The sequence below is a fragment of the Diabrotica virgifera genome, chromosome 3 (genome assembly GCF_917563875.1).
Source record: "Diabrotica virgifera virgifera chromosome 3, PGI_DIABVI_V3a".
Taxonomy (NCBI): domain Eukaryota; kingdom Metazoa; phylum Arthropoda; class Insecta; order Coleoptera; family Chrysomelidae; genus Diabrotica; species Diabrotica virgifera.
The window spans coordinates 251,105,476-251,120,336 of NC_065445.1; the positions used below are offsets into that span (position 1 = coordinate 251,105,476).

At 34.9% G+C, this 14,861-nt stretch overlaps 2 protein-coding genes across 2 annotated transcripts in view; one reads left to right on the forward strand and one right to left on the reverse strand.

Moving 5' to 3' along the window:
• LOC126881686 (syntaxin-1A-like) overlaps positions 1-6,882 on the forward strand; it is a 38,211-nt gene extending 31,329 nt beyond the window's left edge. Inside the window, exons 6-7 of the mRNA XM_050646093.1 lie at positions 489-599; positions 6,763-6,882. Of these exons, the coding sequence (XP_050502050.1) occupies positions 489-599; positions 6,763-6,831 (180 nt within the window). The 3' untranslated portion in view covers positions 6,832-6,882. The remainder of the gene's footprint in view (positions 1-488; positions 600-6,762) is intronic.
• LOC114336418 (uncharacterized) overlaps positions 1-14,861 on the reverse strand; it is a 407,921-nt gene that overhangs the window by 240,549 nt on the left and 152,511 nt on the right. The gene's annotated exons all lie outside the window — the stretch shown is intronic.

Sequence of the window (14,861 nt, forward strand, 5' to 3'; positions counted from 1 at the left end):
ATTGCATTGGGGGAGGCCTATGTTCAAAGTTGGATTACTGAAGGCTGAAGAAGAAGAACAAGAAGAAGAAGAAGAAGAAAAAGAAGAAGAAGAAGAAGAAGAAGAAGAAGAAGAAGCATAAGACACTGGCTTACTGTCTTTCTCACTAGCTTACTAGCCTACACGCGAAGATAGTTCTGTATACAAAAAGCTAATAATACTAGCTTGCTAGTTTAAAAGCTCTAGCTTGCTATCCTAGCTTGAAAAACTAGCCTCGTGTAATCCAGGCATTATCGCGACGTCTAAACACCACTTATGGATAGTTATTTTTTGGACCCCATTTAACTAACTCTCCTGTATTAAGAGAGAATATATGGTAGGGGTATATTTACAGGGTACAAGGTTTCTCCCTGTGTTATTTTCTGACGCGCTCGAGTAACTGCAAAAATCCCCGCTTATGATTTACTTGTTTAAACTATGTAATTATTAAATGTACTCTTTTGTTTTAGCAAGATTTAGTAGATCGAGTCGAATATCAGGCCCATTTAGCAAAAGAATACGTTGGGAAAACTCCAAAGATTTTGCAAAACGCTGCTCAACATAAAATACGATATTTAAAGGTATGTGTATCCTTACTATGGTGCTCGGAGTTGTATAAATATGCTTTATTTTATATCTATTATAATATCTGCAACCAACTATTCTACAAAATACGTTGAGTCATCATCATCATCATCATCATCATCAACAGTTATTCCATCCATCGTGGGATGTAAGCCTCCTTTAGGTGTGACCATTTATATCTGTTTGCTGTTTTTTGCATCCATTAATGGCCAGCCATTCGCTTATGTCATCAGTCCATCTTGTTTGAGGTGTGCTTCTAGTTCTTTTGTTTGCCCTTGGTCGCCATCCGAGAATTCGCTTTGTCCAACCGTTGTGTTTCATTCTTCCTATGCGTCCTGCCCAGTTCCCTTTTAACATGGCAATCTTCTGGATCACATCTGCTACTTTTGATCGTCTTCTTATCTCTTCATTGCACTTGTGAGCTCATAGCTCTCTGAGTCACTCTAAAAGTTTGTGAAATACGCTGTTGTTAAAAGCCCAAATTTCAGTTCCGTATGCCAGAACTGACAACACGTACTAATTGAACGTTTTTGCCTTTAAAATATTTGGTTAGTTTGATTTAAATACTGTTTGCAATCGTTGAGTTTGTAATCGTTTGCACGTTGAGTGATTGTTATGATTACAATCTCATTTGTAAATGTCTATCTCCTTAATTAGCCTACATAACTGGAGGTACAGCATGGAGTAAACGCTTGGACTCTAAGAGTACCAGCGCCCAACCGAATTAAAGCAATATAAATAATATGCATGGACATGAATGTGGATATGCATGTTTGTTACGTTGATTTTGAGAAAGCTTTTGACAAAGTAAGACATGAAAAATTAGTCCAAATACTAAAGACAAAAAACATAGACAAAAGGGACTTACGAATAATAACAAACCTTTACTGGAATCAAAGAGCACAAATTGTAATAGATAACGAACCCAGTCCAGAAATTGAAATCAGGAGAGGAGTTAGGCAAGGATGTATTATGTCTCCATTACTCTTTAATGCATATAGTGAAGCCATTTTTGAAGAAGCATTACTATCTCAAAGTGAAGGAATAATAATTAACGGAAAATCTATTAACAACATAAGATATGCAGATGACATAGTGACTATGGCAAGCTCTACTGAACAACTCCAACTACTTCTATAGAAAACAAACGGTTTCTGTGAAGAATATGGACTTAAAATGAATATAAAAAAGACCAAATACATGATAGTAACTAAGAAAGCAAACATACAAACAAGCATACATTTGGGAAATGTACCGATAGAAAGGGTTGATAAGTACAATTATGTAGGAACCTGGATTTCAAAGAAAAATGATCAAGCAACAGAAATAAGAACCAGGATAGAAATAGCAAGAAATGCGTTTGTAAAAATGAAAACAGTTATCTGCAACAAAGACCTTAGCTTAGAACTGAGAGTAAGAGCTTTGAGATGCTACGCGTTCTGGATACTGCAATATGGACTTCAAAGCTGGACATTAAAGCAAGAACACATAAATAAGCTACAGTCATTTGAAATGTGGTGTTACAGAAAAAACCAAATGCATGACAACTTATAAATACCCACTACGATGTAAAATCGAAATTGATGGGAAAATAATAAAGCAGAAAGCAAAGTTTAGATATCTGGGAATAGATATGACCAGTTACGGAGATGTTGAAGAAGAAGTACGACAACAAAGCTTAAAAGCAAGTAAAGCGGCGGGATCTCTTAATGACACAATCTGGAAGAACAAACAACTAAGACAAGACACAAAAGCAAGAATCTATAAAGCAGCAATTAGACCTATATTGACATACACGGCAGAGACAAGACCTGACACATCTAAAACGAGACAACTACTAGAAAAAACAGAGATGAAAATACTCCGACGAATATCAGGGAAAAGTCTGTTGGATAGGGAGAGAAGCTAAAACATAAGAAGATCATGCAATGTAGAAGACATAAATGGATGGGTGACAAAACGGAAACAGGAGTGCAACGAACACATTAGTAGAATGGCAGAGGATAGGATAGTACGAATATCACGAGATAAGTCACCAAATGGACGAAGAAGTATTGGCAGACCAAGAAAAAGATGGTACGATAAATTAAACAATTTAGGAGGCTAATATTGAAGAAGAAACATGCTTTAAAGCCTACATACAAGAAGGAAGAAGAAGAAGAAGAACAAGAAGTGTTACAGAAGGATGCTTAGAATAGCATGGACACAGAAGAAAACGAACACGGAAGTATTGCGAGAAATGGGTAAAGAATGTGAAATAATAATCACAATAAAAATAAGAAAGTTACAATATCTGGGACACGTAATGAGGGGACAGCGATATGAAATGCTAAGACTGACAATACAGGGAAAGATAAGAGGCGGAATGAGTATAGGAAGAAGGAGAGTGTCATGGTTGAAGAATTTAAGGGACTGGTTTAAGTGCAGTTCTATAGAACTCTTCAGAACAGCGGTAGATAGAGTAAAGATATATAGTGATGATGATATCCAACCTCCGATTAGGAGACCGCACTTAAAGAAGAAGACATATAGGAAAAATGCTAAAGATTCCTTCTACAATACACATAACTAACGTCGAAGTATTGAGAAGAGTCAACAAGACTAGAGAATTACTTCTTCTTCTTCTTACAAGTTCCGCTCCTATCGGAGATTGGAAATCATTCTGGCAATTATAATTTTGTTGGTTACGTGCATCCATTGAGCTGCATCCAAACCATTCACGGAGATTGCGTAGCCACGAGATTTTACGTCTTCCTACGCTTCTTCTGCCTTTGATTTTGCCCTGCATTATATTCCTTAATAGTTCGTATTTTTCACCTCTCATGATGTGCTCCAAGTATTTCAACTTCCTGATTTTTATGGAATTTAAAACTTCGCATTGCTTTCCTAGTTGTTCGACCACTTGTGCGTTTGTTTTACGATCTGTCCATGATATTTTCAGAATACGTCTATAACACCACATTTCGAATGCTTCCAGGTTTTTAATGTTGGATTGTTTTAGTGTCCATGCCTCAACCCCATACAAAAGGGTGGAGAAAATATAACAACGAAGCATTCTTATCTGGAGCGTTATATTGATATTGCGATTACAGAAAAGTTTCCTCATTCTGTTAAAAATGGATCGTGCAATTTCAATGCGGCATCTTATTTCTTTTGTCTGATCAGTATCTTCTGTGATCCATCAGTATTTGTACTAAGATATTTGCTCAATTTCTGTATTATCCAGTACTAGTCTAACTCTGATGTTTTGTGCTTTTGTAAACACCATGAACTTGGTTTTCTTCAAATTTATTTTTAGTCCATAATCGTTGCAATGTATATTTAGTTGTTGAGCAAGGTGTTGCAATTCTTCCAGTGTTCCCACTAGAAGTACGGTATCGTCAGCATATCTTATATTATTAAGTGGCTCACCGTTTATTATTAGGCCCTCATTGACTTCGGCCAACGCTAATTCTGAGATGGCTTCACTATATAAATTAAATAACAATGGTGTTAAAATACACCCTTGGCGCACTCCACGGCGAATCTGGATATCCTCAGTCAGTTCATTTTCAACTTTCACTTTTGCTGTTTAATTCCAATAGAGGTTACATATTCTACAATTCTAATGTCTCTACTGTCTATGTTTTTATTTAACAAAATTTCTTTGAGACGATTATGCAGCACTTTGTCAAATGCCATCTCAAAATCAATGAAACAGGCATATACTTCCTGATTCATATCTAGGCATCTCTGCGAAAGAACACTTACTGCAAACAGTGCGTCCCGTGTTCCCAGACCTTTCCTAAATCCCATTTGTGTATCACTTATGCCTTCGTCTAATTTCTTATATATTCTATTGTGAATCACTTTTAAAAACAATTTCAAGACATGACTCATTCAGGCTATGGTGCGATGTTCATTGCACTCCTTTGCATTGGCTTTTTTGGGTAGCAATATAAATGTCGATTGGAGCCATTATTATACCTGTTATAAATATGGTGTTAAATAAATCCAAAAGAAGGTCAATAGATTCAGTATCCACAATTTTGAGTAATTCGATAGGAACTTCATCAGGCCCGGGAGATTTACCACTTTTAGTTTGTTTCATTGCATATTCGACTTCTTCTCGTATAATGTCAGGTCCAGTATCATCTTTAAATTCTTTTGGTGCTTCTGTTCTCTCTTTGTCTTCAAAAAGCTGTGCTATATATTGTGTCCATCTCTGCATTTTCTGGTTTATATCTGTCATCAGTGCACCACTTTCATCTCTTAGTTGCCTAGTTTAAAGTGTTTTTTTCATTCCTGTTAGTTCTCTAATTCTTTTATGCATGTTAAAAAAGTCATATTTTTTCTCAAATTCTTCCAGTTCTTGGCACTGCTCATGTAACATTTTCTCTTTAGCTTCTTTTATTTTCTTTTTAATTAATCTATCGGTTACATTATATTTAATTGGATTTTTTGTTTGGAATGATTTTCTTTTATTCATTAATAATATTATCTCTTCAGTTATACAGTCTTTATGTTTTCTTTTCTTTGGTTTTAAGTTTTCACTCGCTGTTTTAATTACTGCTTGTTTTATATTTTCCATTTCTGATCAATATTATAGCTACTTTTATTCAGTTCTTGGACAATATGTAAATTTTTAGTAAGAGCTTTTACAGTTTGTTCCTTTGTTTGTGGTTCCCTTAATCTCTTAACATCAATTCTACTTTGCGGGGGTTTTTGATCAGCTTTAATTTGATTCGTAATATGACTACTATGGGGTTATGGTCTGAACCGATATCTGCTCCAGGGTAAGTTTTGGCAGAAAGTATAGAATTACGAAATCTTTTTCTAATGAGGACAAAGTCAATTTGATTTCGGATTGTTCTATTGGTTGTGTCTCCGGGAGATTTCCATGTATACAATCTTCTTTTTGGTAGCTTAAAGAGTGTGTTAGCTATTACAAATTATTCCATCTGACAGAATTGTATTAAATGGTCACCACGTTCATTTCTATTTCCTAGATCATATTCACCCACATATCCATCCACTCTTCCCTGGCCAACTTTGGCATTGAAGTCGCCCATTACGATTGTAGTGTGATGTCTCTTCATTGACTTTAAGACTTGTTCCAAATCATGGTAAAATAGTTCAATTTCGTCTTCCTCTTTATCTGCCGTCGGAGCATAAACTTGAATAAAATTCACTATACCTTTCTTAGACTGAAGTTCTAATGATACGATTCTATCAGAATAAGGAGTAAAACTTACTACAGAGTAGTTGACCTTTTTTGCAACTAAGATAGCAACACCATAGCGATGATTAGTCTCGTTGTTACCTGAATAATACATGGTTCCATTATTTGTCGTTTGTTTGCCTGAACCTGGCCACTGTACGTCACTTATACCTAGAACATCAATTTGGAGGTTTTCCATTTCAAGGAGTACGTTCGCTAATTTACCACTTGCATATACACTTCTGACATTCCAGGTTGCTACTTTTAATGTCTTAAATGCACAGAGATTTCTCTGGTTGACGACCTGGGAGGCCCTGTGGTCTACAGCTATTCATCCCCTGCCGGATCTTGGATTCCGTGGTCCATAATCAGTAAGTCTGTTTACTGTTTTTGTCATTTGCCATTCATCACTTTAACTAGGGGTACTCTAAGAGTCTGTAATGCAGTTGTTCCCCGTTGCCTTCTGCATCCTTACGCCGTTGACCTATTAATTTCGGTTCATCCGCCCAGAGAATTACTAAAGAATACTAAATGTAGGAAAACCTCTTAAGCTGATTGTCAAATTAAAAATAGAAGGCAAATGTGGTGTAGGCAGAAAATAAGTTCGTTGGCTGAGAAACAGTCGAGACTTGACCGAAATATGAAACACTTCTTTTATATGGCAGAAGACAGCCTTAATCTTTACTTTCTTTATACTCATTTCTGACGAATCTGTTTATGTCTTTTAAAATTACAATATCAAATGTATACAGAAGACATATCACATGTAACACCAAAATAATAATCTTTCTTTTAGTAATTATAGTCATGGAAATGATCAAAAAGGCTTATATTAAGCAGATGCCTCTAAGACAAATTGACTTATGCCTAACCTCAACTAACCTTATTTTACTTGCCTTTATTTTATGTTTATCATTTTTTTTCTTTTTTGTTACATAACAAATTTACTTAATTTTTAGTGCAAAATTATCTTTGGAATTGTGATTGTAGTGCTGCTCGCAATAATAATTATAATGCTGTTTAAATAAACTACAACCAGGTAATAAAAAACAATTTTTTAAAATACATTTTAAAATAAACTGTAGTTTTATTTTTCCTCACCTGATTATTAACCTAAGACCCTTCCTTTGTAAAAATGCAGTAAGACAGGATAATTGACTATCGTGTCCCTTGCTCTAGAAAAGGTGACTATCGTGTCCATTATTTAACCTTGCTCTAGAAAAGTTAAGTCGAGGGTTCTAGATTAACATAAATCAGACTATCTTAACAAATCTGCACAAATTGTTGGATATGTAAATAACATCGACATTATAGATATGTAGGTCCACAGAATCTATGACATTCTTCTTTTCTCTAAGTGCCACTCCGCGACGAAAATTGACAATCATCATGGCTATTGCCATCTGCTCTGAACAGTTGCCTTGAGCTGCAACCAAACCATTCTCTCAAGTTCTTCAACCAAGAAACGCGTCTCCTTCTTATGCTTCTCCTACCCTCTATTTTTCCTTGAATTATGAGTCTCAAGATGTTATATTTTTAGCCTCTAATCACATGTCCGAGACATTGCAATTTTCTTTCTTTTATTGCGTTTTCGATTTCCCTGTATCTGCCTATTCTCCTTAAAACTTCTATATTAGAGACTCTATCTACCCATGAAATCCTTAACACTCTTGTAAATGTCCACATTTCAAACGCGTTAAGTCGATTTATTGCATTTCGATTTAATGTTCATGATTCAACTCCATACTGTGGTACTATGCTCTGTGTTCTACACATACTGTGTAGATAACATATAATTAGTCTTTGCTAGAGGGCCGCATACTGGATTCCATCAAAATAAGAAAACTTCAATACTTGGGTCATATAACACGTGGTGACAGATATGAACTCCTAAAATTAATTATGCAGGGAAAGATTCAAGGAAGGCGCAGCATAGGTAGGAGAAAAATGTCCTGGCTGAGAAATCTCAGAGAATGGTTTGGATGCAGCTCAACTGAACTCTTTCGGGCTGTAGTGTCGAAAGTGAGAATAGCAATGATGATAGCCAACCTTCGTCGCAGAGATGGCACGTAAAGAAGAAGAAGAGGGCCAATGTCAAATCTTTGCTGCATAAAATCTATTTCATTTTCACGTGTTGGTACGTGCTTTTTCAGTTCTCGCTCTTAATTCTGCAGTATAACCGTTATTTTCTGTGATTACCGTTCCCAAGTAAGTATATTAAAAAAAAAAATGAAGGCACTCGTGGGAGTGCCGACAGAAGTGAAAACTTCTTATAGTATATACATTACGAGCTCAATGCTTTTACCCCATCCTAAAAGAAGTGCTGTACCTATATCATATACGATATGCGCGATGCGTATGCCCTATGCTATTTATGTATACATACACATAATTTATATATGTACAAAATTGATTTCAGCGAAGTGATGACCATAAAGAAATTTTCAATTCAAAAATTTATTTCGTCGAAGCGATAACGGTCGCTAATTTAATAATTTTCCCCATCCAAAAAGTGCACAACGTCCCTCAAGAAGTTTTCACTTCAAATATTTATTTCGTCGAAGCGATGATAGTTGCTAATTTATTACTTTTTTACATCGAAATAGTGCACAACGTCCCTAAATAAGTTTCACTTTAAATATTTATTTCGTCGAAGCGATTACGGCCCTAATTCTATACTTTTCCTCCATACAAAAAGTGCACAACGTCCCTAAAAAAGTTTTTATTTAAAAAATTTATTTCGTCGAAGCGATGACGGTCGCTAATTTAATAATTTTTCCTTATCCAAAAAGTGCACAACATCCCTCAAGAAGTTTTCATTTCAAAAATTTATTTCGTCGAGGCGATGAAGGTTCGCTAATATAATATTCTCCCCATCCAAAAAGTGCACAACATCCCTCAAGAACTTTCCACTTCTAAAATTGATTTCATCGAAGCGATGACGGTCGCTAATTTAATACTTTTTTCCATCGAAAAAGTGCACAACGTCCCTAAAAAAGTTTCACTTCAAATATTTATTTCGTCGAAGCGATGGATGACAGTCCCTAATTCAATACTTTTCGCCCATCTAAAATGTGCACAACGTCCCTAAAGAAGTTTCACTTCAAATACTTATTTCGTCGAAGCGATGACGGTCCCTAATTTAGTAATTTATCCCCATCCAAAAAGTGCACAACGTACCTAAAGAAATTTTTGATTTCAAACATTTATTTTGTCGAAGCGATAAAGGTCGCTAATTTAATATTTTTCCCCATCCAAAAAGTGCACAACGTCCCTCAAGAAGTTTCCACTTCAAAAATTGATTTCATCGAAACGACGACGATCGCTAATTTAATACTTTTTTCCATCGAAAAAGTGCACAACGTCCCTAAAGAAGTTTCACTTCAAATATTTATTTCGTCGAAGCCATGACGGTCTCTAATTCAATACTTTTCCCCCATCCAAAAAGTGCACAACGTCCCTCAAGAAGTTTTCACTTTACAAATTTATTTCATCGAAGCGATGACGGTCGTGATGGCGGTCGATAATTTAATACTTTTTTCCATCCAAAAAGAGCACAACGTCTCTAAAGAAGTTTTCACTTCAAATGTTTCTTTCGTCGAAGCGATGACGGTCGCTTATTTATTACTTTCTCCCCATTCAAATTTAATAATATTTCCCCATCCAAAAAGTGCACAACGTCCCTAAAGAAGTTTTCACTTCAAAAATTTATTTCGCCGAAGCGATGACGATCGCTAATTCAATACTTCTTCCCCATCTAAAAAGTGCACAACGTCCCCAAAAGAAGATTTTACTTTAAAAATTTATTTTGCCGAAGCGATGACGGTCGCGATGAGGTTCGCTAATTCAATACTTTTTCCCTATCTAAAAAGTGCACAACGTCCCTAAAGAAATTTTCACTTCAAAAAATTATTTCGTCGAAACGATGACGGTCGCTAATTTAATACTTTTTCCCCATCCAAAAAGTGCACAACGACCCTTAAGAAGTTTTCACTTCAAAAATTTATTTCTTCGAGGCGATGACGGTCGCAACGGCGGTCGCCAATTTAATACTTTTTCCCATCCAAAAAGTGCATAACGTCCCTAAAGAAGTTTTAACTTCAATATATATACGTACAAAATATTTATTTCGCCGAAGTGATGACGGTCGCGATGACGGTCGCGAAATAAATCCTTTTTTTCTATCGAAAAATAGGTTTTACATTTATTTTAAATTTAAATACTTCTATACAATTTATGTATAGATACACATCATATAGAAAAGTACAAAATTTATTTCGTCGAAGAGATGACGGTCGCTATGACGGTCGCGAAATAAATCCTTTTTCACCATCCAAAAATAGGTTTCACATTTATTTTAAATTTTAATACTTCTACACAATTTATATATACCTACATACACATAAAATATATATATTATGTACCTACAAAATTTATTTCGCCGGAGAGATAACGGTCGCTATGATGGTCGCGAAATTAATATTTTTCCCCATCGTAAAATAGGTTTTATATTTATTTTAAATTTAATACTTCTATACAATTTATATATACATACACATAATAAATTAATATATATACAAAATTTATTTCACCGAAGAGATGACGGTCGCTATGATGGTCGCGAAATTAATCTTTTTTCCCCATCGTAAAATAGGTTTTACATTTATTATAAATTTAAATACGTCTACACAATGTATATATACATACATATAATATATAGCATGAGCGATGACGGTCGCAATGACGGTCGCGATGAGGGTCGCGATGACGGTCGCGAATTCAATGCTTTTTCCCCTATCCAAAGAAAGTACACAACGTGCCTAAAGAAGTTTTCACTTCAAAAAACTAAAAGAAAAGAAAAGATGGTTCAGATTTGATTACAATACAGAGCCTCTACTATGTGCTTATACGTATTTCGGAATAACTGTTTTCTCATCGGAGCACCTGGGTAGAGTCACTGAACTGAAATCAAATCCTTTCATCCTTTCCGGGTAATTATCAGTAGTAATTGCACAAGAGCTCTGAAATTATTGAATTTTTCCCGAGTGACACTTTGACAGTTTTAATTTGTAATGACAGAAATTATGTCAAAGTGTCACTAGAGCAAAAATTCTATATTAATTTCAGAGGTCGAGTGCAATTTGTTGCGATTATTTCATGAATAAAACTGTTCAAAACCAAAATTTTTATTGTAATTTATTTATGTAAGTACCATTAAACACACAGTTTTTATAAATATTTGACGATTGAAAGTCATCACTTTTATCATTTTTAAAACATTAATTGTCATTAATGTCACTGAATGTATTTTTTCGTAGCAACGAAGGGCATCTGACGTAATATACTTAACGACGGGAGATTATTAAAAATTATCGATTTAATTCAGATTTCTGTAGCTTTCTATTGGTCAGAATCTCCTATGAATGAAATAATCAAAATAATTACCAAAGATGCTACTAGCACCATCTATGTAACAAAAGTCTAATAAGTCAGGAAATAAAATTCGAAATTATTTATCCTCTTAGCTTTTTAAGTTGGAAAAATAAAGCATAACAGAGTGGCGAAATACTCGACAAGGGAAATCTAAATTGCATTTAACGCCCTGTCATTCACTGTGATAATAATTTTAGCGAACTATTTCCTTTAATATTCACCAAAGGTGAATAAAGTATAAACTAAAAGAAATGAAAAAGATTTGATTACAGTACAGAGCCTCTACTATGTGCTTATACCTATCACGGTGAATGACAGGACGTGAAATGCAATTTTAGATTTCCCTTGTCGAGTATTTCGCTACTCTGTTATGGTTTATTTTTCCAACTTAAAAAGCTCAGAGGATAAATAATTTCGAATTTTATTTCCTGACTTATTACACTTACATTATTAGGTAGTGTCTGGAGGCGCGTTTTTATGTGGTATCCTCAGTAGGCCTAATCCACCAACAATTTCAATTATATTATTATATTGGAAAAGGTCTATTATATGTAGTTATTATTTTTTCTATTTTTTTCGTTCGTCCAAGCTGCGAGTCAAGATCTGAATCAGTATCCGAGGTGAATTTTTGTGGTATAATGAGAGTTAGCGTTGGCGTCATTGTCGGTAATTTAATTTTCTTCGATTAATGTTGATATGTCCACGATGTTGCTGTAGCTTTCACCACCACAATGGAGGCACACTGCTGAACATTTGAGTCCTGTTTTCGGCAACCGCACCAGTTCCAGTTTCCATTACATATGCAAAAAGGTGAATTTAATAAGCTCGGGGTGTACTGGAGGCTTGGAAGTTTGGATTAATATCCAAAATTCTCCATGTTTTTTCCAGTCCCAATCTTCTTCTTGAATTTAAGCTTCTACTGACCCCCCTACACATTAAAAACTAAAATTGAGTCCTCTAAAAATTGCAAGCTATGGCCTAAAAAATGTAATATTTCAATGGACTACAAGGCTCAGATAAATTTGATTTAATGTGCAAATAAACGCCAGATGTGTAAAAAAAATGCAAAATTTACGAATTCATAAAAACTGCAAGAAATGCATTAAAATGCAACGTTGCATATTATCGGCCCTTTAGTTATTACCTTATATACCAATATTAACACCCAACCAAACCAACTAAAGTATTTGCTAACTATCCTAAAATTAAAATTACATCTATAAATATAAAAATAATGGCATCACTGTATACAAAAACTAAAACACCTATTAGCATTATGGAAACCTCAAATGTACCAAGTGAAAATTGTCGTACATCGAAACACATCCAAAAATCTAATTAACCAGATATCGGTAAATTCGTAGTTTTTTACGTTTTTCGACAATATTGCTATAAACTATGCGGTTTAGCATGAACAACCTCCCATACAAAAATGTTCTACATTAAATTTGAAATAAAAAATTCCCTATGCATAATCCCTCTAAAATGAACGATTCCAAAGTTACGGAGGTAGTATAGTATAATTGGTCCAAAAAAGCCTAACCCAAACATCCAAATAGTTTTCATCCAACATTAAATTGTTCTATATGGTCCACATATTGTTCAGAACTGCTACGATCAAAGGAAAGATGTAATGATGTGCTTTATAGATTATGAAAAAGCCTTCGATCGAGTACAACATCATAAACTCGTACATATACTAAAACAACTCGACATAGATCAAAAAGACATTCGTTGCATAGAGGCTCTTTACTGGAATCAAACAGCTGTCGTCAAGGTGGATAATGAAACAACGCAAGCTCAAAAAATTCCCAGAGGTGTAAGACAGGGATGCATTCTCTCCCCACTACTGTTCAATCTATATTCGGAAAGTATCTTCCAGGAAGCTCTTGAGGAATGCGAAAGCGGCATCAAAGTGAATGGTGCCTGGGTCAATAATATACGATATGCGGATGATTCGGTCTTAATAGCAGACAATATAGAAGACCTCCAAAACCTTCTTAATAAAATTGGAGAGCATAGCGAGAACATGGGACTTAGCATCAACATAAAAAAGGCGAAGTTCCTTATAATCAGCCGTCAATTATGTCAACATCAAAATGCAAGACTAGCATATAACAACCAAGATGTAGAGCGCGTAAGAAAGTTTAAGTACCTGGGAACCTGGCTATGTGAAGACTGGATGTCAGATATGGAAATTAAATGTCGGATAGAAAGAGCCAGAAGTGCATTCATGAAATTCAGAAACGTCTTTACGAACTCTGACTTTGACCTAAACCTACGATTAAGATTCACAAAATGCTATATATGGTCGGTGCTCCTATATGGCATGGAAGGATGGACGTTAAAAATAAGCACAATGAATAAGCTAGAGGCATTTGAGATGTGGATCTATCGACGAATCCTTAAAGTTCCCTGGACCGCAAGAATAACAAATGAAGAAATCCTGAGAAGAATTGGTACAGAACGACAACTGATGTGCACAATTAAACAGAGAAAAACGGCATACCTGGGACACATAATTAGAAATGAAAGATATCAGTTTCTGCAAACCTTAATTGAAGGAAAGATCGAAGGAAGAAGGGGAGTGGGCAGGAAGAAAATGTCATGGCTCCGTAATGTCAAACAATGGACAGGACGAAAAAACATAGGAGACCTAATACATACTGCAAGGGATAGAGATAAATGGTCAAACGTGATCGCGAACATCCATTAGTGGATAGCATAAGAAGAAGAAGATTGTTCAGTCAAAAGTTACACCATTTTGAGAGTTCGGTTTGATCGGAGATGGGGGAAAAGTCGGTAAATTAGTAGTTTTTTTACGTTTTTCGTCAATATTTCTAAAAGTATGCGTTAGCGTAAACAATGTATTATACAGAAATGTTCTACATAAAATTTAAAACAAAAAAGGTTTATACATAATTGTTATAAAATCAACGGTTCCAGAGTTACGGAGGGTGAAAAGTGGAGGTTTTCGATACTTTTTATATTTATTGGGCAATGTATGATATTATTACTCTTGAAAGAAATTTTCTTTAACAGTATTGTGTTTTGTAAATAAAATTTGCTATTTCAGTGGCCGGTGTTATGTTAGTGATAAGCCCTTGAAGAAACGTTAACCTCACCACCCAAAATCATCATCAATTTCCCAAATAATATAAAAAGTATCGAAAACCTCTACCTTTCAGCCTCCGTAACTCTAGAACCGTTGATTTTATAACAATTATGTATAAACCTTTTTTGTTTTAAATTTTATTTAGAACATTTTTGTATAGAACATCGTTTACGCTTAACCTTCCGATGACCAACCTTTTTTTGTTACACGGATGACCAAGGGGGGAAAAAATGACCCCAGGTCAAAAATGACAATTAACAAAAAAATAATTTTTTTTTAATTTTTAATTTTTTTTTGGCATGCACTGTATGTCATTCAGCCAGTCACAAAATGAGTATTAGTGTCATGTCTAGTGTGCATGTCAGTGGCGACGCGTGAGTTTTTCTAAAGTGTTACCAAAACCAGATGTAAAAAAATCTTATTTAAAAAAATATTTTGAACCGCCCAAATATAAGTTTTTGTTTTCAATCCTGTGGGATAAAATTAAACAAATCACTATTCCCAAATTAT